General features: G+C 36.1%; 1 protein-coding gene across 2 annotated transcripts in view; it reads right to left on the bottom strand.

Annotated features, from left to right (window-relative positions):
- LOC138708731 (putative ammonium transporter 1) overlaps positions 1 to 15,156 on the bottom strand; it is a 107,527-nt gene that overhangs the window by 92,244 nt on the left and 127 nt on the right. Inside the window, exons 1-5 of one of the 2 annotated variants that reach the window (XM_069838857.1) lie at positions 15,124 to 15,156; positions 10,102 to 10,275; positions 5,469 to 5,558; positions 4,548 to 4,775; positions 93 to 307 (exon numbers count right to left, since the gene is read on the bottom strand). The exon at positions 15,124 to 15,156 is cut by the window's right edge and continues 127 nt beyond it. In XM_069838857.1, coding sequence (XP_069694958.1) covers positions 93 to 307; positions 4,548 to 4,775; positions 5,469 to 5,558; positions 10,102 to 10,234 — 666 coding nt within the window. In that variant the 5' untranslated portion in view covers positions 10,235 to 10,275; positions 15,124 to 15,156. The remainder of the gene's footprint in view (positions 1 to 92; positions 308 to 4,547; positions 4,776 to 5,468; positions 5,559 to 10,101; positions 10,276 to 15,123) is intronic. The other variant, XM_069838856.1, reaches the window with a different exon arrangement.

The following is a 15,156-nucleotide window of genomic DNA, read 5'->3' as shown; positions in this document are numbered from 1 at the left end:
AATGATGGGTCATTTATTAAAATCCGTTCAGCCGTTTTCCCGTAATTTCCATTACCAGTTCAAATTATATATAGATGTATAAAAATACCTACCGGAACTGAGTGGCCCATAATGGTTTCGCTTTGTTTGTTATTCCTCTTCTTTTCAAATCTTCCAATCCGAGGCCCCAGCAGAAAGGCGCCCCAAAACGAGCAAACTCCCCCCAGCAAATGGACAGGTCCACAACCGGAATAATCCTGATATCCAAGTTTCTGGAGCCAGCCTTCTTCTGTCCATACCCAGTGGGTTGCTGGGGGGTATATGAGACCTGAAATAATTAATGTATATCAGTAAATACAGTAATAGCCTCTTTATTGAATCTTGAATTTTATTATCTTTTGATTCCTCATAAAGCGGTAAAGTGTGGTACATAAAATACTTCTGGGAGAAACTGTTTAACACACAATCAACAGGAACATGCTTGTGAGAAATATCTTAAGGGATTTTAATCTTCTTTGATTATAAGTGAAAATAAATTTCGAAAGTAATTAAGTATCACGTAACACGAAATTAAATTTCATACGCGTAATATCGTAGCATAAAATACTGCAACAACGTTTTCCTATATACGGTAGAAGGGGTAAATATTTTCAGAACTTACAGTTGTTGACAGGCCATCTTTTATAGAATTTATAACCGGACGGAGTTTGGTTTGATTAAGACCCCCTCTCCTTAAAACATTGCGCCCCTTTATCTGCCCCTCTCCACTTACCCGTGAAGCTATCATATTACTTTATTGCTAAGAAATTTCCACGTTTCTAAGTGGAGAGGATTGTGTTATTGACTTTATACAGAAATATTTTTTTTAAATAAATTGTAGGGTAATAAAATTAATGTATTGCAGTTGAATACAACTTTTTAATAATTATGCATTGAACAATCAGAAAAAACTACAGAATTTAGTTTTAAGGGGTTAGGTACAGCTTACAGCAGTAAAATTGTTCGAAATAATCAAAATTTCTTTCCTTCATTACTGTATCTTGTATAATAATGAAAATTGTTATGTGTGAAACACTGTCTTTCTGGTATATGAAAAAAAAATATATTTTTACGATTTCAAAAATATATTTTTCTTACAAATTCAAAATGTGGCAATTCACTGTGCAGTGATGAAGCGTTTCCCTCATAACTCATAAACTTGTTAACTTTTTCATGTTCTCTCTCTTTTATTTTATTGCCGAAACTCATGTTTACAATACCATCCTCTTCAAACTATATTCCTTAATATCAATAATTTTTTTTTTATTTTCTGTTAGAAGAAAGTACTGTTACTTGTCTATTTTTTAAATGAATTTATTTCTTATCACACAATCTATCAAAGGTAGAGAAGTGATCTTGCATCATATTGTAGATATAACATGCATAAATACACAAAATTTCATCACAGAATGTTGGATAGTTTTTTTTAGATATGTGGGAAATGCTTCATAACTGTACAATGAACTGAATTTTGAAAAAAGAAAATGTAAATACTTTTTTTTTTAATCGTAAAAATATTTTTTCATATAGCAGAAGGACAGTGTTTAACACGTGCCAATTTTCATTATTGTACAAGATACAGTAATGGAAGAAAAAAATGTTTAATACGAGGCGCATCCAGAAAGTAAGTTTCCCCTTGAAAGTAAACGTAATTAGCCGTGTCAATTGCGCATGCGTAACAGATCTATGACGTATCAATCATATGCCAGCCGGACAGGTCCCGCCTGGTGCCAGTAGCGTTGCAGCAGTGGTCCGAAATGGAAGCTCTTATTCCTTCTCCCGCCGCCTGCGAGGTTCGGTCGGTGATAAAGTTCTTTAATGCACAAAGCATTGCGCCAATTGAAATTCATCGGCAGCTCTGTCAGGTCTATGGGCCGAACATCATGAGTAAGCAGATGGTGCGTCGCTGGTGTAGGCAGTTTTCCGAAGGTCGTCAAAGTGTCCATGATGAAGAGCGCAGTGGGCGACCGTCCCTCATCAATGATGATCGTGTTGAGCTGGTGCGGCAGTGCATCATGGAGAACCGTCGCTTCACGATTACGGAGCTGAGCAGCCATTTTCCGCAGATATCGCGATCCTTGTTGCATGAGATTGTCACTAAGCACTTGCTGTTCAAAAAAGTGTGTGCCAGGTGGGTGCCGAAAAACCTGACACCCGAACACAAAATGCAACGTTTAGGAGCAGCACTGACATTTCTGCAACGGTATCACGATGACGGCGACGAGTTCCTCGACAGGATCGTCACGGGCGATGAGACTTGGATTTCGCACTTCACCCCGGAAACCAAGCAGCAGTCAATGCATTGGCGGCATAGTGGATCTCCGGTCAGGACGAAATTCAAACAGACGCTGTCGGTACGGAAAGTGATGTGCACGGTGTTCTGGGACAGGAAGGGCATTCTGCTCATTGACTTCCTTCCAAGAGGTGAAACAGTGAACGCTGACCGTTACTGTGAAACACTGCGAAAATTGCGACGTGCCATTCAAAACAAGAGGCGTGGAATGCTTACTGCAGGTGTTGTGCTCCTCCATGACAATGCTCGTCCAGCAGCTGTTTTGACGGAATTTGGCTGGGAGTTGTTTGATCATCCACCCTACAGTCCTGATCTTGCTCCCAGCGATTTTCACGTTTTCTTGCACCTCAAGAAATTCCTGTCCTCCGGTGAGCGTTTTGGCAACGACGAAGAACTGAAGACGTCTGTCACACGCTGGTTCCATTCACAGGCGGCAGAGTTCTACGACAGAGGGATACAAAAGTTGATCCCACGATACGACAAGTGTCTCAATTCTGATGGTGGCTATGTTGAAAAATAGCTGAAACATTGCTGTACCTGTTGCCTATAAATGTTTTCCTGAAAGTGTGTGTTCTTTTTTTTTTAAATAGGGAAACTTAATTTCTGGATGCGCCTGGTATTTCCAAAATTTTACTTCTGTAAGCTGTACCTAACCACTTGAAGGATTTCGATGATACATTTTTATTCTGTAACTAATAAAGAGATAAGCAAAAAGGAACCACTTCAAAATCTGTGTAAATTGTGTGAGTGAACACAACCAGTTTTTATATTTTACACTTTAAGTCAACAAGGCCACACTGTTGAATGAAAAGAGCTGCATGCCTAAACTCGAAATGAAGTGTAACTATCAGATATAATATAGCGACAGATTATAAATTGTGACTGAGACTAAATTAATTGAAGAACTGAATACTACATACTGGGTGTTCATTTCAAAGTGTGTCATAACGTCACTGTTGATGAGTCAGCGATTTGAAGCGAGTTTCAGCTTTTGTGTCAGAGAAGTTGCCTATTAATCAAGGCGTTCAATCTGAACTTGAGAATGTGTAAGTTACGGTATAACTTGAACGTCGTAGCAACAGATGGCGGTCTGTACGGTCTGTGTGCTACCATAACCTCTTTCGAACTGTGTTTTGCGCGCGCAAGTCATATGCAGGGTATTTATCATCGTTTGCGTACGGCAACATTCCACAATACAAATCAGATGCTCCGTGTCCATGTTGACCGTCGAAGTTAATGTCAACAAATACGTAAGTAATCGTCTTAACCCTATCCACATATCCCGACAGTAAGAAAAAACTCACCTCAGTACATGTTTCGAAACAGTTCACATTCCTGCCACTACCGGCGTTACCGTACGTATCGGTAAGTACTCTTCAGAATGAACGCCGTACTTGCTAGGCAACTTCTCTGACCCATAAGTAATACACCCCTGCGGAAGTGTAGGAAGATTGAATTTTCTAGGCTCATCGACTAGCCACTTGACGGCATACAGCGAGCCATGACACACTTTGAACTGAACACCCAGTATTTGAAACGTTATAAGGATTTCATTGCTTTCTACTTCAGACGTCCCTGGTTTCCAACAATTTCTTCCTATTGTCCTAGAAGTCTGTAATCCACTCTTTTTAATACCTTTCATTTCACATTACCATAACATCGCTTCCCTTTTTTCTGTCCATTATGACCTTTTTATTTGATCTAAGATTCCTTTTGTGTTAGTCAATTGGGAACCGGGAAAGTCACTCATGAACCTTGTTTGTTTTTCTTTTTGGTCTCTTCACCGCTTCTACCAGACCTCCTGGTATTCTAGGTTGGAACATTTAAATCTTTGTAAACTTATTGTTGCTGTTATTCTAGCTCTCTTGTGTATGAAATAGTTATTTTATCATTTCTTGCTGAGTGATTGTAAAATTACATCCTGTTGAGTTGCTTTAAGAGAAATTAGTTTATGCCGTATTATTTTTTGTTGTATTACATGATATTCATTGTTATACAATTCAAACCCTATTTTCGGAACTTACTACTTCGTAAGTTTCTTTCATTTCTTACAATTATTGTCATTTTACGCAGATTGTGCTCTGCTTTTGGCACTTATCTTGAAGCAGACAACGCGAACTTCAACACAATTTGACAACAATATCACTGCCTTGTAGTTTGAACTGTCAATCTCATTCTACTTCTCAAAGGACTGTAGTAATTGCTTCTATTAACACTATCAAGTATGTTAACTTACCGGATATGACAGCGCTGTAAGTGATGTATGCGATGTAGTTACAACGCTCCGCTACGGCACCGGATACCAGCGTGGCAGCCGTTGCAGCGAAAACGCAGTGGAAAAACCAGTGAGCCCTTCGGCCCGCTGGTAGGCCTACACCGGCGAAGTAGGTTCCACCAAACACCGGGTTACCGTGTCCATGACCCAGGGCGTAGCCCACCAGCCAGTACGCCACTGCACTGATGACTGAAAGATTTAGATGATGCAGTGTTTTCGCTTATCACTGTCTCGCCAGACAAAGTCTGGATGATCAGAAACAGACTTTTGTGTATTCCACAGTAACATTTACAACTTGTTCGTAAAAAAAATTAATGTGGATTTATTTATTATAATTAATTATTCAATTATTCGGAAGTGAGGCACGAGGCCTAACTTTCATATAAAGATTATCAGTTTTCTTCAGGATCCCCCTAAATGTATTCCATTTCACTCTGTCAAAAGCCTTTTCACTACCATAAACTTCAATAGAGACGTATTGTTAACCTACGATGCAATCGTCCACACCTGTGGAGTAATGGTCAGCGCGTCTGGCCGCGAAACCAGGTGGCCCGGGTTCGATTCCCGGTCAGGGCAAGTTACCTGGTTGAGGTTTTTTCCCCTCAACCCAATATGAGTAAATGCTGGATAACTTTCGGTGCTGGACCCCGGATTCATTTCACCGGCATTATCATCTTCATCTCATTCAGACTCTAAATAACCGAAGATGTTGATAAAGCGTCGTAAAATAACCTACTAAAAAAATTTACAATGTTTTGGAACTTCTTATAGGTACCATCACCAGGGCAAATAGGTATGTTCAAAGAGGTCGTTCGTCAACTGGAGTAGCCAGACAAAAAATTAATACTTGTCTTTAATTATAATTTTTTCTGCAATACTCACATATATCCATGATGTTCTTCATGATGATGTTGGTTGTGTTCTTAGATCGCACCGCTCCAGCCTCCAGGCAGGCAAACCCGCATTGCATCACTGAAAACATAATTATAAACAATTTTTAATAAATAGAGTTGTTCTGTTGTACAATTTTGGTATAATATGGAGATCGGATGTATCGTCGTATATTTGTAATATTGATAGGAAAAGGAACTTGAATGCATGTATAGAAAACGAACTTTTTTTCGTAATTGATTAACTAGTGGACTTACTCGTGTTAATTATGTACGTCTGTGCGGCTTGCAATTGTTTCGTTGCTTCATCACACCATCCTCAGAGCCTACTAGATCTCGGCGCTGTATCAACTTCTCTGCCTGTTGTGTGGGTGCGTTTGATTGTTGAAAAGTGAAGCCAAATAGTGAGTGTGTTCTGAAATTGATCTGTGTGTTGAGAATTTGACTGGGGTGTGTTTTAGTGTGTCTGTATATTTCGTATTGTTCCAGTGTGTTGAGTTTTTGGTTCTTGGGTTGTATGTGTAGGATTTTCATGTCTGTATTTATGTTATTGTATGTGTGGTTAGCGTTGGTTATGTGATCGGCATATGTAGACGTATTGTGTCCTCTGGTTATTGCTTTAATGTGTTCTTTGTAGCGAGTTTGGAATGATCTGCCTGTCTGTCCTATGTAGAACTTGTCGCAACCATTGCATGTGAGTTTGTATACGCCTGTGTGGTTGTATTTATTTGTTTGTGTTGTTTGTGTGTTGAGATGTCTTTGTAGTGTGTTTTCTGTTGTGTATGCTATGTTGTATTTCTGTTTTCTGAATGAGGATGCGATCTTATATGTGCTTTTGTTTTCATATGTTAGTGTGATGTATTTCTTATGTTCTTGTGTTTGTGTTGTATTTTGAGTGTTTTTGTGTTTGTTAAGTTTTTGTTTTGTCTTCCTTGTGATGTTGTCTATTATGTTTGGGTTGTAACCATTTTCTTGTGCTATGTATTTGATTGTGTTCACTTCTTCATTGTAGTGTTGTTGGCTCATGGGTATGTTGAGTAATCTGTGTACCATTGTCCTGAATGCAGCATGTTTGTGTTGTGTGGGGTGGTTAGATATGTTCTGTATGTGTGTGGTGGTGGTGGTGGTGGTGGTTGTTTTCTGTATATTTTGAAGGTGTGTTTGTTGTCAATTTTTGAAAATGAACTTTTTTCATATAATTAAGAGCTTCAAAATCATACAATTCAAACCCAGTGCTTTTGCAGCACACTCGAATAGTGTTTTAAGCTGGATAATATGGTTAATATAATTAGAGACCTAATATTCTAAATGTGCTATGTGCCAACTTTTTAAAATTTCATTTTATTCAATCTAAGAGAGGTACAGCCATATGAGAATATCATACTAAATTGTCTTTGTCGTAGCACAATAGTGACTCATTCCTGCGTCAAAAAACGGTGTTGTAGGTATCTCAACATGCATTTCGCAGTGTTTTTTTAAGTAATATCTCAGAAAGTTGTTTTTGATACTTAGCACATTTAGAATGTTAGGTGCTTAATTGGTGTGAATAGCAATTTCAAAAGCTTGAGTAAAATAAATGAAAGAATTATTTAGTTAGAAGATGTTAGATGCGTGTAAAGTGTTTGTCTTATTATTTTTTCTGTTATAACAATTACGAAAAATTCAACAAAATTCAAGTAATATGGAGAACACCTAATCAACGTTTTGCTAAATTTGCACTCTGGTCCTCAGTGTTGAAAACAGTCTAGCCTTCGCTAGCGATACTTACAAACTGAGTCTTAGCTGGTAGTAATGCAGTCAATTATGTATGTATGTATTTATTTACACTGCAAGTGGGCAAGCACCCGGTGGCAGTGGTATATACAATATTAACAATACACAATAAAATGATAAGCAATACACAATAAAATCTACAATACACAATACAATTTACAACACATATACAATTTTATACATAATACAATAAGAATACACAATACAATTTAACACAATAATAATAAAACATAAAATAAAATACCTAATTTTACAACACAACCTACATAATTATGTATAGGTCCTACATAAGTTTCAATAGTCTTTCACTTTCATTATGTGCTCATTTGCGGATTCTAAGGTAGTTCACAGGATTTTTAAGGGCTAAATTCGGGATAGTTAAGTTTGAACCATTCCTATATTGAACGCCTTTCAACTTCAGTTTTATTCTAAAGTTCTGTGCACAAAATAAGGTAATTTGATAGCACTGGATTTTGGTGTTAAGACCTGAACATTAGTAATTCACTAATTGGTGACTATCCAATGCTATATTTGATTGTTTTTATCTTTCTTTATTTTTCGAAGAGAAGAACTGTTAATTGGAACAGTCTGGCATTCTTTACCGACACGTTTTTTTCTCGTGGACGTTTGACAACACATTCATGAATATCTGACGTACACTAGCATAGAGTTCTTTGACATACTGACACTTGTAACTGCCGCATAACAGCGTTCCAAGAGGAAGCTGAAAAAAATCAGTTCAAATTTTCTGCCGAGAGAAGGTACAGAAAGGTCTCATCACTACAAATTTGATACATTATTTCTGTATTAAATGTTTTAAAAGTCATACAAAACATAGTGCATGAAACATGTTTATGGTGTTATACAGTTATTATATGAGTCAATGTCGAGGAAACTAGTGAAGCAACCTTCCTAAACATTGACTCTTACAGTGAAGAATAACATCATAAACTAGTCTGAAAATAATACTATAATTCATTGCTGTGAATAAAGTCATTGTTTACGTTGCTAAAGACGGTGAAATAAAGACTAGTTTAGATAACAGTAATGGATAACAGTAATTTGTGTGTGGTGGTTTTCAGTGCTTTATAAACGTCAAAGTCCCTTCCCTGTTTTATAAAATTGTAAAATTATTGGTTTAAACATCTATTACAATGGTTTAAACGTAACATTATGCCATAAATTGTCTTCAAAAAAGGATTAAAATCCTAAATAACACTTTAAATATGCACAATATCTTAAAATATCTCGAAAACAAAACGTAATTTTAGTATTTTAAGATTCTAATATGTGGACACAAGAGTTGAAAAATTAACACATTAGAAATCTTGCTTGAAACGGAATTCCTTTCAACATACTTAAAGGGTTAGGTACAGCTTATAGCAGTAAAATTTTTGGAAATATTCAAGATTTCTTTCCTTCATTACTGTATCTTGTACAATAATAAAAATTAGTATGTGTAAAACACTGTCCTTCTGCTATATGAAAAAAATGTTTTTACGATTTAAAAAAAAAAGTATTTACATTTTTTTTTTTCAAAATTCAGTTCAGTGTGCAGTGATGAAGCGTTTCCCACATAACTAAAAAACTATCCAACATTCTGTGATGAACTTTCTTGTGTGTATTTATGCATGCCATATCAACAATATGATGCAAGTTCACTTCTCTGTCTTTAATAGATTCTTTAATAAATTCATTTTAAAAAATTGTCAACTATCAGAATTTTCTTCTAACACAAAATAAAAAAAATATTATTTATTACGTAATGTAGTTGAAAGAGCATGATATTGTAAATATAAGTTTCAGCAATAAAATAAAAGAGAGAGAACATGAAAAAGTTAACAAGTTTTTGAGTTATGAGGGAAAAGCTTCATCACTGCACATTGAACTGTCACCATTTTGAAATTTGAAAAATAAAAATATATATATTTTTTTTTTAATCGTAAAAATATTTTTATGCTCGACCATGCCGAAAATTATACACCTAGTAGTAGCCCTTTAATGCACCTCATTGAAGTACACTTATTCATTATAATTCAGTTGTTCAGCCAATGAGAAATCACCATTCTACCATTATAAAACCGCAAGTATCGATTATTCTCGGATATGCAATCGAAAGACAATTAGCGAAAAGTCACGGAGGCTGGAAATCCAATACTGTCGCAGAAGGTTACGTTCTGTTACTGTAATAATTAGCGTTAATTGTAAATAATATTCAAATAAATTCAATTTGTCATCTCGTTTTTCAATTCTAAATCAATTTCCAGGTTATATCAAGCCTAATGTTCATGTTATTCTTTAGATTATATCAAAGTCAATGACATTCGTGTTTCGGAAAAAATCAATACTTTCGCGTCTGCGCACATCTCACGATTCAGGTCAGTTCCACTTCTCACTTACATAACCATAACATGAATACTTATGAATAATTTCAAGTTAGAAATATGGTCGAGCATAAAAAGTCGTATGAAACTTGCCTATAATGGTAGTAATTAAGACGCTCGTATGAAAATTATGAAACTCGCTTACGCTCATTTCATAAACAAACATACTGGCGTCTTAATTACTACCATTATAGGCTCGTTGCATAATGTACTATTTTCTTATAGCAGAAGGACAGTGTTTTACACATACCAACCTTTCATTATTGTACAAGATAGAGTAATGGAGGAAGAAAATGTTGAATATTTCCAAAAATTTTACTGTTGTAAGCTGTACCTAACCCCTTAAGTTCATCATAGTTAGACGTTAACTACTTTGTAGAGGGCCCATATTTCTGGAAATAGTGGCTCCCTGCTGTTAAATATGAGCCATTTCATTCATCCAAAGTATAAACTTTATTGAATACTTACAGCATACGATGATACCGTTCGAGAGCAAGAAGACATCGTTCAGTCCTTCTTTGAGGCCAAAAACTTCAACGGTGAGGTTGGCCAGAGTGAAGTTCTCAAAGTCTGGCGTTCCATCACCGCCCTTCCTGTTCATCTTTAGGCAGCCTGTCTTCAGCGGTAGACAAAAGACCTAAACTGCAACAATACAATAAATACATTGAGTAAACGACTTTCATATTACCGGGATATCTAATGCGGCTTTTCTTCACGTGGGTTCATATTCTCTGTAGTCACGTGCAGCATGACAATTATTCCAATTTGTCACAATATTCCCGTTTACCCGTCTTCAGCTTCACATCTTTCTTACCCTGATGCAGGAGTGCTGTGCGAAATGGCCATCCTTACCTTTCGAAATAAGAACGTAAATTCTGTCAGTTTGAAAATACATCCTATCTGTTGTGTATTGAAGGACAAAACATTTTTGACGTAGAAAGATATACTTAGAGTAAGAATATTTAATATGTTCTTTGTATTAAATATCTAGTCAGTGGATAATCAGCTGAAGAAAATTAAATAATTGATTAAATGGCGATCTTACTCGTGTTAATTATGTAAGCATGTGCGGCTTACAGCTGTTTCGGTGCTTCTTCACACCATCCTCAGAGCCTACTAGACCTCGGCGTCATCTCGAACTTCGCTGCCTGTTGTGTGGGTGCGTTTGATTGTTGAAAAGTGTTCAAATGTGGTGTCAAATAGTGTGTGTGTTCTGAAATTGATCTGTGTGTTGAGAATTTGATCAGGGTGTGTTTTAGTGTGTCTGTATATTTCATATTGTTCTAGTGTGTTGAGTTTTTGGTTGAAATATACAGACATACTAAAACATACCCTGATCAAATTCTGGACACACAGATCAATTTCAGAACACACACACTATTTGACACCACATTTCAACACTTTTCAACAATCGAACGCACCCACACAATAGGCAGCGAAGTTCGAGATGACGCCGAGATCTAGTAGGCTCTGAGGATGGTGTGAAGAAGCACCGAAACAGCTGTAAGCAGCACATGCTTACACAATTAACACGAGTAAGATCACCACTTAATCAATTATTTATATCCAAGTGTTAAAAGTAATGTACGAAAGATTCAACATACTTACTTACTTACTTACTTACTTACTTACTTACGTACTTACAAATGGCCTTTAAGGAACCCGGAGGTTCATTGCCGCCCTCACATAAGCCCGCCATCGGTCCCTATCCTGTGCAAGATTAATCTAGTCTCTATCATCATATCCCACCTCCCTCAAATCCATTTTTATATTATCCTCCCATCTACGGCTCGGCCTCCCTAAAGGTCTTTTTCCCTCCGGTCTCCCAACTAACACTCTATATGCATTTCTGGATTCGCCCATACGTGCTACATGCCCTGCCCATCTCAAACGTCTGGATTTTAAGTTCCTAATTATGTCAGGTGAAGAATACAATGCGTGCAGTTCTGTGTTGTGTAACTTTCTCCATTCTCCTGCAACTTCATCCCGCTTAGCCCCAAATATTTTCCTAAGCACCTTATTCTCAAACACCCTTAACCTATGTTCCTCCCTCAGAGTGAGAGTCCAAGTTTCACAACCATACAGAACAACCGGTAATATAACTGTTTTATAAATTCTAACTTTCAGATTTTTTGACAGCAGACTGGATGATAAGAGCTTCTCAACCGAATAATAACACGCATTTCCCACATTTATTCTGCGTTTAATTTCCTCCCGAGTGTCATTTATATTTGTTACTGTTGTTCCAAAATATTTGAATTTTTCCACCTGTTCGAAGGATAAATCTCCAATTTTTATATTTCCATTTCGTACAATGTTCTGGTCACGAGACATAATCATATACTTTGTCTTTTCGGGTTTTACTTCCAAACCGATCGCTTTACTTGCTTCAAGTAAAATTTCCGTGTTTTCCCTAACCGTTTGTGTATGTTCGAAAGATTCAACATGGATAGATGAAGAAAACTGTTGACCTCGATCAACTGAGCGTGATCACACTCAGGTGGTATTCACGTGCTGCATGAATTTTTCAGTGATAGGATCATCTCTGGAAAAAGCGACTTCCCTTGGGCTCTTCATTCACCGGATCTGAGTCCTTCAGATTTCTTCTTGCGGGGCTATGTGAAAGACAGTATGTATGCAGAAAACCCTAATTCAATTTTCCAACTGAAGAGAACAATTGAGCAGTATCTCTCTTCAACTCCTGTACAGATGTGTGAAAGAATATACAACATTTCGGCATACGCTTAAATCGATGCCTTGCTCTAAGAGGTGGCCATGTTGAGAATGTTGTTGTGAATAGATAACTCTCCCACCTTTCTTTTGTAACTCTATATCCATATGATACATCAGTTCTTTAATAGTTTGGAAGTAATGCACGTTTCAGATCAGATACATTTTATTGCCGCATGCAGTGTGACTACATACAGTCATTGATTATTCAATGAGGACGGCGAGACTTCATATATGAATATAAATATATATCAATGTTATAGAGTGATTCAAAAACTGTTGTCGAAAATGCCCATAAAGTCAATTGAACATGCGCTCCTGCATACATGACTTACGTATAATGTCTAAAATGCAAGTAGTACGCCATTGATGATAAAAAGGAGAAGAGTTAGGCCGGCACCATGAATCGGTCTCGGCATAGCTCAGATGGAAAGAGCGCTCAGGTCCACACCTGTGGAGTAACTGTTAGCGCGTCTGGCCTCGAAACCAGGTGGCCCGGGTTCGAATCCCGGTAGGGGCAAGTTACCTGGTTGAGGTTTTTCCGGGGATATTCCCTCAACCCAATTGGAACAAATAATAATAATAATAATAATAATAATAATAATAATAATAATAATAATAATAATAATAATAATACTTTATTGCCAGAATAAAGATACATTTTGCTTTTGTTATATAACAACACTCTAGCACCCCCAGAAAGAGTAAGTTACATACTCGTGCTCAGGGGCCATTCCACATAATGTTAAGACATTTTATTAAATAACAGAGTAAAAAAACACTTACTTACTTACTGGCTTTTAAGGAACCCGGAGGTTCATTGCCGCCCTCACATAAGCCCGCCATCTGTCCCTATCCTGAGCAAGATTAATCCATTCTATATCATCATATCCCACCTCCCTTAAATCCATTTTAATATTATCTTCCCATCTACGTCTCGGCCTCCCTAAAGGTCTTTTTCCCTCCGGCCTCCCAACTAACACTCTATATGCATTTCTGGATTCGCCCATACGTGCTACATGCCCTGCCCATCTCAAACGTCTGGATTTAATGTTCCTAATTATGTCAGGTGAAGAATACAATGCGTGCAGTTCTGTGTTGTGTAACTTTCTCCATTCTCCTGTAACTTCATCCCTCTTAGCCCCAAATAAAAAAAAAACAGATATCATAATTGAACTTTAAATTTTCTTTGTTAACAACAATTCGTTAATTGATTTTTTTAAATGAGGAGCATTAGCAAATTGTATGTTTGGGAATTTAGCTATTATCATGTTACTAATCAGCGATGAATGCAATGGAGAGGGACAGAAACTGACCAACCTCTACCCCATTATCACCTGGCTTAGTTGCCTCATAAGCGATGGTGTCACTTATGGGGGTCAAGCCTGTCTTCGGACAGTTAACTGAACTAAACAATAACTACAGAAGTAGAAATACAAGTTTTGAGGCCTCTCCTTTTTTCGTTCTAAAACTAACTACCACAAGACATCTTTATATTCTTCATCTTATACAGTTTCAGTTGCTAGAGATTGGAACTCGCTACCGAGTGATGTAAGGGGTTGTTGGACAATAACTTCATTTAGGTCAAAATTACATAAATTCTTACTTAAAAAATTAATTGCTAATTAATATTTATTAGATATAATGAAACTAATATCTGTCCATTCATATTATTATCATTAATTTCTCTAAATAGATTTACAAAATCTCTAATGGAAATTACATTAATATTCTAATTATAGAAATATATTTTAGATTTATATATATACTTTTTTTCTCCCTGTAACATAGTTTTAGTAAGCTTATACTAAATTAATTTTCATCATTTAATAGCTATCTCAAATCTCAAATTAATTATAATTGATTGAATTAAATTAGCTCATAAATTAAGTTACTACTTTATCTTATAGGTTTATCTAAACTTAAATAAATATGTAGTCTACTAGTCGTTAAAACTTAACTGAAGAATATTGCTGGAGAACCTTTTAAGTGTAGTGTAAATATTCGTAATTTAAATATGTATTGTGTTGATTAAGGCTGGTTGAGTGGAAGAGAAGGTCTTATGGCCTTAACTCTGCCAGCGAAAATAAAACATTATTATTATTATTATTATTATTATTATTATTATTATTATTATTATTATTATTAATGTTCTCTTCGACAACTCACTTTCTCAGAAAAACAATATTATCGTATATCACTAGTTTACTTTATTGTGGATTATTTATGGTTAGAAACATGTACACAACATCAATGTAATAATAATAATAATAATAATAATAATAATAATAATAATAATGGCTTTATTTAACCTGGCAGAGTTAAGGCCGTAAGGCCTTCTCTTACACTCAACCAGGATTAAAAGTTGCTTACACAGTTGAACATAAAACTGGATCAGAATAAATTAAGTAATTACATACTGATACAATTTAGGGTACATAATGAGATCAAAAGAGGTAGTTACATAAAATTTACCTCATAAAATAAAAATAAACATAGTGGAATACATATTAATTTGTTAGAATCAAATACGAATCACATAAAAACAGAAGCCGATAATTCAATAAAAAAAAAGAAAAATGTACACAGTAAAAATAAAAATAAACACATTAGTATACGCAAAATTCGGTATAAGAGAGAAAGGGAATGTAACTTTCTCCTCTCATTTAACCTGAGCCACAATAATTTATCGAAAGAAGGCGAAATAATCGAACTCACACGAAAATTTCACTGAAACAGAGGCTGTAGTATAAATTGTACCTATTGAACTTGCTGCAGTGTGTCCAGGATCCC

This window comes from Periplaneta americana, chromosome 11 (genome assembly GCF_040183065.1).
Source record: "Periplaneta americana isolate PAMFEO1 chromosome 11, P.americana_PAMFEO1_priV1, whole genome shotgun sequence".
Classification (NCBI taxonomy): domain Eukaryota; kingdom Metazoa; phylum Arthropoda; class Insecta; order Blattodea; family Blattidae; genus Periplaneta; species Periplaneta americana.
The sequence above is the reverse complement of the archived record's forward strand: the minus strand, read 5'-3'. Positions and strand labels throughout refer to the sequence as shown.